Source organism: Phalangium opilio, unplaced genomic scaffold, assembly GCF_054372755.1.
Source record: "Phalangium opilio isolate 3A_F unplaced genomic scaffold, DU_Popi_V2 ptg000105l_1, whole genome shotgun sequence".
NCBI lineage: Eukaryota > Metazoa > Arthropoda > Arachnida > Opiliones > Phalangiidae > Phalangium > Phalangium opilio.
In genome coordinates, this window is record NW_028324207.1 from 10311575 (window position 1) to 10325743 (window position 14169).

The 14169-nt window shown below is 40.2% G+C and overlaps 2 protein-coding genes and 1 long non-coding RNA gene across 3 annotated transcripts in view; 2 read left to right on the forward strand and 1 right to left on the reverse strand.

Moving 5' to 3' along the window:
- LOC149629916 (neuropeptide receptor 15-like) overlaps positions 1-2470 on the forward strand; it is a 37532-nt gene extending 35062 nt beyond the window's left edge. The window contains exon 4 of the mRNA XM_089851767.1: positions 1825-2470. Coding sequence (XP_089707893.1) covers positions 1825-2256 — 432 coding nt within the window. The 3' untranslated portion in view covers positions 2257-2470. The remainder of the gene's footprint in view (positions 1-1824) is intronic.
- A 4763-nt stretch (positions 2471-7233) lies between these two features.
- Positions 7234-13405, forward strand: LOC149629917 (uncharacterized). The gene is made up of 3 exons (XM_089851582.1): positions 7234-12666; positions 12727-12843; positions 12917-13405. Exon 1 carries the CDS (start codon positions 7239-7241, stop codon positions 10911-10913), a length of 3675 nt encoding a protein of 1224 aa, XP_089707708.1. The 5' UTR covers positions 7234-7238; the 3' UTR covers positions 10914-12666; positions 12727-12843; positions 12917-13405.
- On the reverse strand, positions 13126-14015 carry LOC149629918 (uncharacterized). The gene is made up of 2 exons (XR_016374381.1): positions 13982-14015; positions 13126-13867 (listed from the first exon to the last, which is right to left on the reverse strand). It is a non-coding gene; the product is annotated as an uncharacterized LOC149629918 (long non-coding RNA).
- Positions 14016-14169: the final 154 nt, after the last annotated feature.

The window sequence follows — 14169 nt, forward strand, 5'->3', positions numbered from 1 at the left end:
GGTCGGAAATGTGGTGTACACACTCCTTGTAAGCCAAGCTTCTAGGGGACAAAGTTTGAGATAATACACATAATGGCAAGTGGCCAGCAGTCTAAGAAATAGCAGTGCACTTCCTCTGGTCCAAAACCAGTTTATCAATTGCTTGGACTAGTTTGTAAATTCAAGAAGTGGGGGTTACTGGTCCTTAGGACCAGTTTAATAGTTGCAAATCTAGGGTACGTTCAGTAACGAAAATCTCAATGAAATCGCTGTTTTCTTGATGTTTGGTTGATGGGCTCGAGACGTCACAGTGACGTAAAAGGTTGTTGAACAGAAAAGTGGCATTTTGAGCTAGCGCTGTTTCGAAAATGGAGTTGGGGAAACGTCTTACTGGCTCTGAAAACGTTACGAAGCCCAAATGGCTCTTTTCAATTATTAACGAGCTCGCAAATAATGAAATTGTTTAAGAATATATGTCCATTTGAATGGTAGAAGTAGTTTTGTGAAGAAAACTAATACAATGACTGTAAGAATAGTATTATTGAAATTTAATTTTTAAATCCCGCGCCAACTTTTCGTCTGTCAAGTGATCAACAGTCAAGTGCTACGTCACGCCATCAAAAAAAACCATATCGATTATATGGTTTTTTTGATGGACAAGCGCTGAGCATCATGACGTCAAAACCGGAAACGCGAAAAAGCGTACAGTAGCCAAAATCTGACATCGCTGAGTAAGCGCTGTCATCAACGAGGGTTACTGAACGTACCCCTATAGGAGGACAAAGGCTGGGACCAGCTTTATATTTCGGACACTAGGGGGTCACTGGTCCCAAGGACTAGTTTAAACTGGTGGCTAGTGTCCAGAGGCAGGACAGGAAATAAGCACAGGACACTGGAAAATGTCCAAAAGTTTTTAAAATGTCCCCTAATTTTTTAAAAAGCTAAGGGGGTCAATGGACAGTTTGACCAAAACATTTTCCAAAGTTTTAATAGCTTGACTTTGAAGATGCGACACTATTTTTGCACAGTACTCCTGTGGACAATATCCTGTAAATTTTCCAGTCAAACAGGGGGGGGTCACTTGACACATGTCCTATAAGAAATTTTTCTCATTTCCGGCCCTGTGACCAGAGGTGGGCATTTGGTGGGACGAAGGGGGAAAATTTGTATAGCCAAGCTATTGGTGAAACCATAAGTTAATAATGCCTCTAAGTACACAAATACGGGTTAAAACTGGGCATCTTCTGCAGGCTTCTGTGACGTCAGAACTCGTATAGCGCTAAGATCCGAAGAGAGAAAATTTTGAAATTTCTATCGCGGTGCAGCCACCAAGCGGTTGAGACGAAAAAAAAATCATCCAGTGGAATAAAGGAGATTTTTACGTTTCGTATAGGCAGGCACTGGGGGGGAACGAATTTTACTTGAGCAACCCCAAATCCCTCTCTCTCTCGTGAGATAGAGGCGGTTTCAGTCCTGAAACATTCTAAAAGGGATAAAAGAAACGCTAGGCTAGGCGGTACAATTTTGTATTGAAGTTGAGGTGATAAATGATACGGAGAGAGTATAGGGTTTCATTAAAGGGAGCCAGACAAACACTATTGCCATAGAAGTGGAAGCGATTTGTGTACTTAGAGGCATAATTAACTTATGGTGAAACCCAGAAAATTTCTCTAAAATGCCAAGCTCTGCCGTGTCCGCTGGAGCTGACTTGACTTGACCTCACCTCTCCGTCCCTTTCGTCATCTCCCAAATAAACCTCAATTCAATCCCTGATCAAAGGACCCTCGTAGGGACCCAATTTTCATTGAAACCTCTAATAATATGTATATATTTTCTCCTACCTAGGTTGTTCTTTACGTGTACATCAGCAAACGTCTGTTCGGCTTCGACGCCTTCTCCAAATCCATGGAACCGGCTGTTGGCAAGGAGAAATACGCTGCAACCATCAAGGCTCGTCGCGGAGTGGTCAAAATGTTGATCGCCGGCGTCACCGTGTACTTTATCAGTTTCTCTCCGCACCAAGTCTTACTGTTTTACAACACATTCTCCAACAAGCTCTTTCACGAAACGTGGTCCTATTTAATCTTCGTTAACATAATGGCTTACGGTTCGTCCGCTTGCAATCCCTTGTTGTACAGCATTTTTAGCCAAAAATTTCGATACAAATTTCGAGCCATACTATTCAGGCAAAGGCCTAACAATCCGGGAAACATACTGAACAGTTGCAAAGCGCGAAACGTCCAAAAGTCCTTGAAGACAACCGTAACCGAAGTGTAGGCCTAGATCGGGCCGCCATTTTGACTTCAAATAAACTTTCCATTGACACCTACGCCCACCGAAGATGAGCGCGATCGTGTATTATGCGCTTCACAATATGCTGGATAAAGATAAGAAAGGTTAATCGGGTATTTTGAAAAAAAAACTGTACTGTGTACCCAATCATTTTTTATTTTAATTTTCAGTTGCTGAAATTAATAAATGTTTTTGTGAAATATTATTCGAAATTGTTTTTTTACTAGACATTAAGCTAGCCCAATTGTTTTAAGGGAAAAGTTCAAGTAACATAACATTATACCAGGGATAGATTTAATTTTAGAAGTAGGAATGGAGAACGGTTAGTATTTACTTCAGTCCGACTCATAGCACCCAGTTTAGAGCCCCTCCCTCCAACACGTAACGAAAAGTTTAAATTATCTTATTGGCTCACTTAAACTATGTTTTGATGACGTTGCTGTCGGGGACGGTGAAAAATACGTAATTCATTTTTACCTCTGCCGCTATGACCCGCCTCTTCTTTCTTAACCCCCCTCTCCGTCCCGGGGAAGGGGGTCCGGGACTTTGACGCGCGCCCACATTACTCTGTTCTCCATTCCTACTTCGAAAATTAAATCTATCCTTGATTATACCTTAAAAGAAGGGCCTTATTCTAAATATAAAAGGAATAATATTAAATAAATAAATAAACTCGTATTACAAAATAATTAGCATTTAATTGGTCTTAATCACGAGGATTACTGCGCCATCCGCCATTGGTTTAGTGCATGGCGTCTGCTAAATCGAACCTCTTGCGCGCGTGATCGAGTTTGCTATGCCCTACCTCACCTTACCCTTACCTCTCTTAGCCTATGATAATTTAAACAATCTTGTAAGAGGTTTGGGCTAGCAGACGCCATTAAACCAATGTCTAAGACTAATTAAATGGTAATTATTTTCAAATAATAGCGATTTCCACTGACTGCTCGCGGAGCGCTCCCATGGAGCCATATAAATGGGAGAAGTAGTTTTCGGCTTCGTTAAAGACTGTTTTTGCTAAATCAGGGTCTCCTATATTTATTGCTCCATGGGAGCGCTCCGAGAGCAGTAAGTGGAATTCGCTATAAGAGATCACGAAATTTTTATTGTTTTTCCTTTTATATTTAGAAAAAGGCCTTTCTTTTAAGATATAATCAAGAAGTGATAACTAGTTTACTAAGGAGAAGGTTATTTAGGTTAAGATGCCTAATTATTCGCGCGCCCTACGTTTGGACTGGAGATAAAGCTGGAAATGTGGCGAATTTAGACTTTCTCCCTAGTAAACTAGATATAACTTCTTGGTATAATTTTATGTTACCTTCCTTAAAGGGAGTGGAAACCGGGAAGGTTGTAGACACTAAACACTAAATAATCTTTGGTCAACCTCTACGAAATATGAGAATTATGTTTGGGGATATTTTATTTCACAATTGAGGATTAAAAACCAAGTAAACAAAAAAGACTTGTTTTTTCTTGGCCTCGTAATCCTTGGCTTCTGTCGGTGACACAGAACGAAACCCAACAGAGCGAAAATAATGGACATCCATCGATGATGGCGGTTAATGGAGCCTTTAGAAAACATATCATTTCTTTCGGGCAAAAATGTCACACTCACACCAGGGATTAAAAAAGATATATTTACACAAGAATTGAAGCTGCAGCACCAGATGAGCCAAGACGTAAGTAGCAATGACCCTTCAGAACGTTTGCACTACCAGTGCCTCAAGGCAATTCTAAGAAATTCTTAAAATGTCCAAGGCTTAGATAAAAATAGAGGCAAGGTTTTAATGTCCCCATTGGATAGTAGGGCTATCGCGCTGGAAATATACTGTGTAAAAAAGTGTATCTTTAAGTGTATATTTACGCGATTAATTTTCTGTTTACTTCATTTAATATACTTCTAAATTTTTCCACACCTTTTTAATATGAAAATAGAAAGTACAAATTTTACCAAAACCCATTTCAAAGGTGTTTCACCCTATTTTCAAGTAAATCTCTACCCCTTTGTATCCCTTCAACGGGTTTCTTATCTTAAACATCTCTTCAAATTCTAAAATGTATAGTATTAAGCCTACACCGGGGAAACCTCGGGACAATTCTCGGTTCCCCGGCAAAGATTCTTGACGCCGATGGAAAATCTTTTGACGTCATCGGGAAAGGTTCACGGTCGAGATCATGACCTGGTCAGGGCAGCCAGGGAGCACGGCCAAAGGTAACAACGAAGCCGGCTCTCTGGCGACACTGGCCAAGGTAAATCCCCTATAAATACAAGGATTCATCCTTGGTAAATCAGAACTTCACCCAACTAGCTCCGAGAACCTCGCCCTTTTTTCAATCCTGCGTACCCAAACCAAAGGGACGTAAAAATCTATATAAATAGTTAGATTTTGTTACTTTTTGTACATCTTAGTAACTTGGAATACCAATCCAAGTTTGTAAATAAAGTTTTCGTTATTAATTTTTTTAAATGAGGTTTCTCCTGAAGTTTTAATTTCGTACACGGAAGTTTTATCATAGTCCTAGACTTGTTTCAGTCCGAGTCTAAAGACTTAATCGCTCTCCCCAAAGAACCATAGAGGAAGATTAAAATTAAATCAGCAGCTTAGTAATCGCAAATTCGGAATACGGGCAGCTCTTTCTTCATGGTGACCGTCAACCCGGGAATAACCGCTATAGATAAGTAAATTAAACTTTAAACTTTCGTGTACTTAATTTCATAAATAAATACAATGCCTAACGAGAGTGCATCTAATAACGCGTCGGCGCCCAACACCAATAACGCACAGGTGCCGGTAACGCAAACGAGTGCGCTTACCGGGGGACCAACTAGTACCCAGACGACCGCGCATAATAAAAACGCGTTAAAACTAGCTAAAGCAAACAGAAAAAGTGCTAGAAATGCCGCGATGCGAAAACAAACCCAAATTAAAGCTTTAATTAGCGATCCCAACACTAGTGTGGATGATTTAGAGGACGCCCTGTCCAGTTTAGCCGAAAAAGAAGAGGATCTCATCAAAATTGACGCGCGCGTCGAAGCGCTGATTGAGGACGACATAGAGATGGAAAAAGAAATTGACGAGGCGATATTAAGAAGGGAGGAAATATCCGAACTGAGAAGAAAAACACAGAGGATAATCCAGAGGATAGAAAAGGCCGCCCAAGGCACCACGACGTCCAACTGTTCGTCGTCAACAATTTACAACGTTTCGGCCGTAAACCCTCTCACTCCCGCGCCGGTCACGCCATCACCTTTAACCGCAGGGCTACCCTCGACGCAAAACGCGGCGCCAAATCAGCCGCTACCCTCGACGCAAAACGCGGCGCCAAATCAGCCGCTACCCTCGACGCAAAACGTGGCGCCAAATCAGCCGCTAACCTCGACGCATAACACGGCGTCCAACAACCAACTCCCATCCGCTGGAGCCGTAATCCAGACATCAAATCCGACGCATAACTCGGCGTCCAACAATCAACAATCACCTTCAGGAACTTTAATAAATCACCAAGTTCCGGCCAACCCGCCCAGTCAACAAATCATGGCACCGCTACCGCAACAAATCACCGCGGGAAGCTTATCAAGCTACAACGGCAGCGAGGTGAAACTACCAACGTACACGGTCCCAATATTTCGAGGGGATCACGCAAAATGGAACGTCTTCTGGTCCAGATTCAAGTCTACAGTAGACAATAACCAACGACTTAGTAAGGTTGAAAAACTTATATATTTAAATTCATTTTTGGAAGGGGAAGCCTTTGAGGCTATTGATGGTTTAATAGAATGCGATGAGTCGTATGACGAAGCAGTCAAATTGTTAAAACGTAGATTTGATAAGAGTAGAATTGCCATTCATACATACATGAATAACCTAAAGAGTATTCAGCCGGTAACCAGCTCGAGCGACATAGATGGTCTTCGTTCAATGTTGAATACTTGCGAAGTAAATCTACGTTGTCTCAAGGCCCTTGATGCTAATATAGTAGCACACACATCTTTTCTATGCCCCACACTATTAGAATGCATGCCAGATGATATTAGGACTGCTTTTTGCGTAAAAAAAGGCTATAGTGGAAATAGCGATTGTTTAGACGCGGACGAGCTAATCGCCTTCCTTACGGAACAAACCGAGAGTAGGGAAATGGCCCGCTTGCTTAGTAATAAGAAAAATGCCACGGGAAAACCCGATCATGCTAAAAGAATAGAAAATCAAAAGAGAATGGAAAACCATTCTCAAGATAGGAAATGGGGTGGGGGGAGATCTTTAACGAGGCATCAACCCTCAGCTTCGGCGCTCGTAGTAACCAAAAGAAGTAACAATAACAAACAAGTAGCTAACATTTATTGTATATTTTGCAAGACCGACACCCATAAGACACCGAATTGCACAAATCACACCCTAGATGAAAAGAAGCTCATAATTAGAGATAGTGGTCGCTGCTTTGTCTGCCATAGATTAAGTCACACGTCAAAAGATTGCATGTCACCAATCAGGACATGCAAGGCTTGCGGGGGAAAACACAATTACGCCGTTTGCGACAAAAATCCCGCAAATATCGAAGATAAATCGGAGGCGAATCAAAGTTGACCAGTGGTCACCACTACCGTCCCTATAGAAACAATGGGAAGGGCGGTATTTCTTCAGACAGCGTTAGCCTTAGTCAGGGATCCCCAAAATCCGCAAAATCAGGAAGTAGCTAAATGTTTACTAGACGGGGGAAGCCAGGTAACGTTTGTTAAGGAAGAATTTTCTAGAAGGATGAACTTGCCAGTAGTAGGTTATCAAGATATAGATGTGTATCATTTTGGGGATAAGGAGCCTATACAAAAGAAAGCTAGGAGAGTAGTTGTAACCTTGCAAAACAGGGAATTTCCCGAGCGAAGCCAACAAATAGTCGCTTAAGAGACACCCTTTGTTTGTTACGCTTGCAACGACTCTGATAACAATAATAATAACCAAATTAGAGGTTTAATGAGATCTAAAAATCTACAACTAGCAGATGATGTAAAATTTGAAGGCCCAAAGTCAAGAGCGATAAAAAATGACATTGACTTTTTAGTTGGAGCAGATTATTATTGGGAACTCGTAACGGGAGACACTGTAAGGTTAGGGCCCGCGCTAGTAGCCACCGAAACAAAATTGGGTTGGTGTATTCAAGGGCGCGAAGGAGAAAACAATAACGAAAATGTGGCGTATAACTCGAGCACCACAATGTTAGTATCCATAGGTTTAAAACGGTTGGACGAAACTCTCAGTAAATTTTGGAGTTTAGAAAGCCTAGGATTAAATAAGGGGGAAATTAAAGAAAACAGTAAAGATAGAACAGTTACAGAGTTCTTCAATAATGTCACTCACAATGGGGAAAGATATTGCGTAAAATTGCCCTGGGAAACTAGCAAGGAAGTACTCCCTGATAATAAGGCAGCCGCTGAGAAAAGAATGCGCTCCTTAGTTAAAAGATTTCATAAAGATAAACAGTTTTATGAACAATACAAAAGGGTTATAACCGATCAGTTAGAAAAGGGAATCGCTGAAATTGTCCCATCAGATCAATTAGAACTTAGGCCACCTGGTACCTATTATATGCCACACCAAGGAGTATATAGGGAGAAGGCAGTAACCACTAAATTACGTGTGGTGTTTGACGCATCGTCACACGCTTATGGGGTGCCGTCCTTAAACAATTGCCTATCAACAGGTCCTAATCTAAATCCAGACCTTCTACAATTACTCCTTAAATTCAGAAACAATAAAATCGCGATAGTCGCGGATATAGAGGGAGCATTCTTACAAATAGCACTAGATGAACCCGACAAGGACTCCGTTAGATTTCTGTGGGTTAAGGAGAAGGACGGTGAAATAGTACCAGATGAGTTTGAAACCTTAAGAATGACCCGATTACCATTTGGATTAGGTTCTAGCCCATTTCTCATGACATGTACCGCAAAATACCACGCGCAAGAGGCAAAAAACGTGGAAGAAAATGTCAGGGAGAAAATAAAAAGGGATGTTTACGTAGATGACATGACAACAGGAGAGGACAGTGTAGAGAAAGCCCTAGCCACATCCATTGGATGTTTAAAATTAATGAAAGGCGCGGGAATGCGGTTTCGCAAATGGGGAACGAATGTTCCAGAACTCAGGGAAGAGTGGGAAAAACAACTAGGGGAAGGTGGGGAGCCAATGTTTGAACAAGTAGACAAACAGATGCTCACAGTGTTAGGACAAAAATGGGACACTCAGGATGACACCTTTGCCATAGATATTTCAAGCCTACTAAACATGCAAGAGAACTCAAAATTTACAAAACGGCAAATTTTGAGTTATGTTTCCCAACTATTCGACCCAATGGGTTTTTTAGCACCATTCATTATCCGTGCAAAAATGCTCTTTCAAAGTTTATGGGAAAGTAAAATGGGCTGGGATAATGAGTTACCCGTGGAGTTGAAAGAACCGTTTCAAGCTTGGTTCCAGGAATTAGCAGACTTGCAAACCCTCAAAATTAATAGGCATTATTTCAACACGGAGTCGCAAGATGATGTAACGAAAAAAGAGTTGCATATATTTTGCGATGCTAGTAAGAAGGCTTACGGGGCAGTAGCGTACGTAAGGTATGAAACTAGAGATAATAACGTAGGAGTATCCTTTGTGGCCGCTAAAACGAGAGTCACACCCATCAAAGAAGAAACTTTGACAATTCCCAGACTGGAATTGATGGCCTGCCTGTTAGGAGCGCGCCTGGGAAGTTACGTTAAAGGTTCCTTTAATAGCACACCAATTGAAACTTACTATTGGACCGACTCGAGCATAGCTATAGGTTGGATAAACAGTAACCCTAACAATTGGAAACAATTTGTTAGCAATAGAACAACAGAAATTAGGGGTCTAACCGAAACAAAAAACTGGTCTCATTGTCCAGGGGTTGACAATCCCGCCGACCTGCTTTCTAGAGGCATATCTGCTATAAATTTAATAAATAGCGAAATTTATTGGAAGGGAGCCCCTTGGTTAAAATTATCAAGGGAAAACTGGCCACAAGGGGAATTAAATCAGGTCCCACACGAATCGGCAGAAAGGGAAAGACGCCAATTAACACTAACAGTGACAGCTGCAGAAAGCAAGGGCCTACACAAATTAATAGATCTAAACAAATTCCATTGCTTAAAGAAGGCCTTGAGAATAACAGCTTATGTTTTGAGATACATAGATATCAGAATAAAGGGAGCAAAAGGGGGTTTGGGTCCCATTAGCGCCGAGGAAATCGAGAAGGCAGAATTATTGTGGGTAAAATCTTCGCAAGCCTCTGACTTCCAGCCCGAGCTGAAGTCCTTGAAAAGGGGGGAAAATGTTAATAAGAGCTCAGACCTGGCAACATTAAAGCCATTTTTAAACGATTCTGGTGTGATTTGTGTTGGAGGTCGAATGGAAGAATCGAACCTAACTTATCGTGAAATACATCCGATAATCTTGTCTAAATCTTCAAGATTATCAAAACTATTGGTAATAAAAAGCCATATAGAGGTAGGGCATGGAGGTATCAACGATACTTTCACGCAACTTAGAGAAAGGTATTGGGTTCCCAGTGGGAGACAAATTGCGCGAACCATAGTCAAAAATTGCCCCACGTGTAAAAAAATAAACGCAAAGCTAGGTGATGCCCCGACAGCTCCCCTACCCAAAGATAGAATGGAGGAATCTCCACCCTTTTCTATTATAGGTCTAGATTTCGCTGGACCTATCTTAGTTAAGGAATTAGATGCAGCAAAAAGGGCAGATAAATCAAAAAAGGTTTACGTAATGAGGAAAACCTATATTTGTCTCGCAACATGTGCCGTAACAAGGGCAGTCCATCTCGAGCATGTTCCCTCACTCTCAACGGATGAGTTTCTAATGGCATTTAGAAGGATAATCGCTAGAAGGGGGTTACCAACAATTGTCTACTCTGACAATGCAAAAACCTTTAAAAAGGCAAACACAGACTTAAAACTCATCTGGCAAAATTTAAACACAAAAAAATTTGAGGAATTCTTCACTAACCGTGGAATAAAATGGAAATTCATTGTGGAAAGGGCGGCGTGGTACGGAGGGTGGTGGGAACGTTTGGTTCGATCAGTTAAAATTTCATTAAAAAAGACCCTTGGCCACGCCTCTCTCACCTACACGGAATTAGAAACCACACTGCTCGAAACTGAGGCAGTAATTAACTCGCGACCCCATAACGATAACAATGAGCCCCATCCCTTGTCACCGGCTGAATTCTTAATTGGTCGGAGAATAACGGCATTGCCGCCAATAAGCTTCAAAAGGGAATCAATACCAGTGTCGCGAGAAGAATATGTAAAACGTCAAAAATACAGAGAAACAATCATACAAAAACTATGGACTCGATGGCGCGCAGAATACTTAAAAGAACTGCGGTCTGCTCATCACTCAAAAAACGTCACAAGTGCGAAAGAAATAAAATTAAACGACGTAGTGTTAATACACGACGACAAGCTTCCACGGCATATGTGGAGCTTGGGCGTCATCGAAGAAGTAATAAAAGGACGTGACAAACTAATAAGATCATGCATAGTTAGAACAAAAAATGGAAATAAAATAAGACGTTCCGTGCAACATCTCTGCAATTTAGAGATCAGTGATTAACCGCGTAAACCATGGTGATACTCATAAGTATCACGTGGGGAGTGTAAAAAAGTGTATCTTTAAGTGTATATTTACGCGATTAATTTTCTGTTTACTTCATTTAATATACTTCTAAATTTTTCCACACCTTTTTAATATGAAAATAGAAAGTACAAATTTTACCAAAACCCATTTCAAAGGTGTTTCACCCTATTTTCAAGTAAATCTCTACCCCTTTGTATCCCTTCAACGGGTTTCTTATCTTAAACATCTCTTCAAATTCTAAAATGTATAGTATTAAGCCTACACCGGGGAAACCTCGGGACAATTCTCGGTTCCCCGGCAAAGATTCTTGACGCCGATGGAAAATCTTTTGACGTCATCGGGAAAGGTTCACGGTCGAGATCATGACCTGGTCAGGGCAGCCAGGGAGCACGGCCAAAGGTAACAACGAAGCCGGCTCTCTGGCGACACTGGCCAAGGTAAATCCCCTATAAATACAAGGATTCATCCTTGGTAAATCAGAACTTCACCCAACTAGCTCCGAGAACCTCGCCCTTTTTACTTTTGCGCTCTTTAGAGCAGCGAAAGTATTGTTCCGACCTCTGTTGGCTGGACGGCTGGCTGGATTTGGTGTAACCGCATAATAAGTTTCGTCATAAATAAACTTTTTGAATTTCAAATTTCCCGCGAATTTTTTACTCGAAATTCATCCGTAGTACACCTCACACCTCATAGGTGGCGTAACGTATTTAATTTCAATTGAAATTATTTTTCTGTCGGCGCCGGGCCTCGAACCCGCAATGTCCCAATCCATACGAGACGTCAGTGAAGAACGCCCGAGCGCGCGCCTTACCACGAAGCCACGCTTGCTTGTAATATAGAGTCAGATAATTTATAGTGAAGAGAAGAGAGAGGTACAACGATACGGACCCCCCCCCACCTCCCCGACGCCCGCCACGAGACGAGAGAGAGAGGACCCCCCCCCACCTCCCCGACGCCCGCCACTGGATGCTGTCGAATATATATTGTATCGCGCTAGAGGAGGAGAGATCCAAGAGACAGACAGACTTCGCACGCGCGCCAGACTGCCTTTAGCGCTGTGTTCCTTGCAATTTTTTTTGCTATTTAATAATTATTATATATCTTTTTAATCCTAGGCAAGATTAGATTTCTACTTGGGAACATAAACATTACAATTAATACTATCATATTAATCAAAAAAGAAATTAAAGTTCTCCCCGACTGAAGGCGCGATAAGCAGAGAGAGTTTTCTAATTTCACCAATGATATCGTTTTTGAAGAATCGTCTGCTTAAAAGTTAGGGAGGTTGATTTACTAAGATGATTGATGATTAGATAGTTTAATCAGGTGTTTAAATGTAACTTAATTCCGGCGATACCATTAATGACAAACGCAGTCAACATACTCATGGTTTAATTAAAGTTAATTAAATTGAATTGCTCAAAGATAATTATAAAATTAAATCAACAACTCAACTATCGGCTCAACGATAATTTGGCTAGTTTTTGTCAGTTTTGCTGTTTATTTTAACGTAATTAAACAATGGTTAAGTACTGCAGCGTGTATGGGTGTAGAAATAATGCCACAATGAGTGGTGTCCGCTTTCACCAATTTCCACGCGACGTTAAATTGTCGAAACAATGGGATATAGCTTTAAAAATGGGTAAACCACACACCAAGTCCATGGTTGTCTGCTCCCTTCATTTTAAAGAAGATTATTACCGACCTCAACCGAAATATGAACATTCAGGTATGTTTTAAGCGTATAATATTAATTTAAAACCAATTATAATTAGAGTTATTATTGTAGATAAGTTAAGTTACCCTCCCAGACCCTTGGCTGTTCCTTCCAAAAAACTGCCGTTAAGGAAACATGATCAACAAATATTGAATGCCACCTCCATAATTTCATTAACAGGATTACAAAGTAAGGGTCTATTTGATGCGATCATTAAAAATATTAACAGTAAATTCATACCCCTTTTTCATGGACAAATAAGGTAGAGAGGGCCAAGAATGGGGGAACATACGAGTCTCGAGATAGGGTATTTTTGACACTCATGAAACTAAAACTTGGCATTTGATTTCATTCACCGCTCTATCAGCTTTGTTTGGAATAAGTAAAGTTCAGACCTCAAATCATTTTAAATTAACTCTTACGCAGTTCCCAAGCTTGTTAAAACCCGTGAAAAAAAATGCAAATAAATAATGCATTAAAAATAAATAAATTTATTTATTATTTATTAAATAATAAATTTTGAAAAACAATTTTATTTAATAAATTTGTAAGGTTCTATCACATTTTAATGAACTTAAAAATATCACTTCAGCCTTATTTGCGCCATTACATTCCGTCCTTTTTATTCCATTTCAAATAATTTGGAATGTAGTAATTAAAATAAGCAAAAAACCTTTTGAAAAAAGTAATTTGTAATCTTGGTAAAAGATTGTTAATAAATTTTTGGTCTTTTGGCACATCAATAACAAAACAGTCATCTTCCAGTTTAGAATAAATTCCAAAATGACAACTTTGAAGTCCTAAAAGTGCCAAACTAAGTTGCACTTGCCCATAATACATTTGTTTGGGTTTCAAAGAAAATGTTCCGTCCTTCTTGATTACGTAAGGAGTTTTCTTGAGGACTTTTCTAAGTTTCCTTTTTCACCAATGACTGGACACTTCATTTCGACCAAATTATCGTTGACTAGACCGTCAGGGGAACACCCCAAGAATGGATAAGAAGGGCTGACTTCGAAACCAATCCTCGTTACTTTTAAATTAGACTTTTTTTTCAAGCAACAAGAGTTTTTTTTTTGTTTATAATTCCATACTGTGTGAATTCATTTCCCTTAAAGTTTGACTGAAGAGCTTTTCGAATTTTTTCAGTAGTATCTTTTAGAAAATATGTGTAATACTTGTAGCAATTTTGACAAGAGAGAGAGAGCAACAGGTACTAAACAAAATGAAAACAGTATTACCAATTTTTATACTAATGTTATGACCAAGGCTTAAGAGTTTACATAACTAACTTGGTTAATATTAGGGTGATTAGGTTTTCAACACTTACCATTTTTGAAAATATTCTCTTCTGAAAATTGTGGTTCATTCATTGTAAGAAATTTCGAGAACTAATTTTCATTTGGCACTGAAATATCAGTTTAAACATCACATACACATTGCCGCTGATGCTGCTACAGGTGACAGGTCTCAGGCCTGCCATTATGGTTTCCCCTAGATCAAGCTTCGTGTTTTCTC

Coding starts and splice junctions, on each gene's coding strand:
- LOC149629917 (XM_089851582.1), top strand. CDS start 7,239: ATGAGATCTAAAAATCTACAACTAGCAGATGATGTAAAATTTGAAGGC.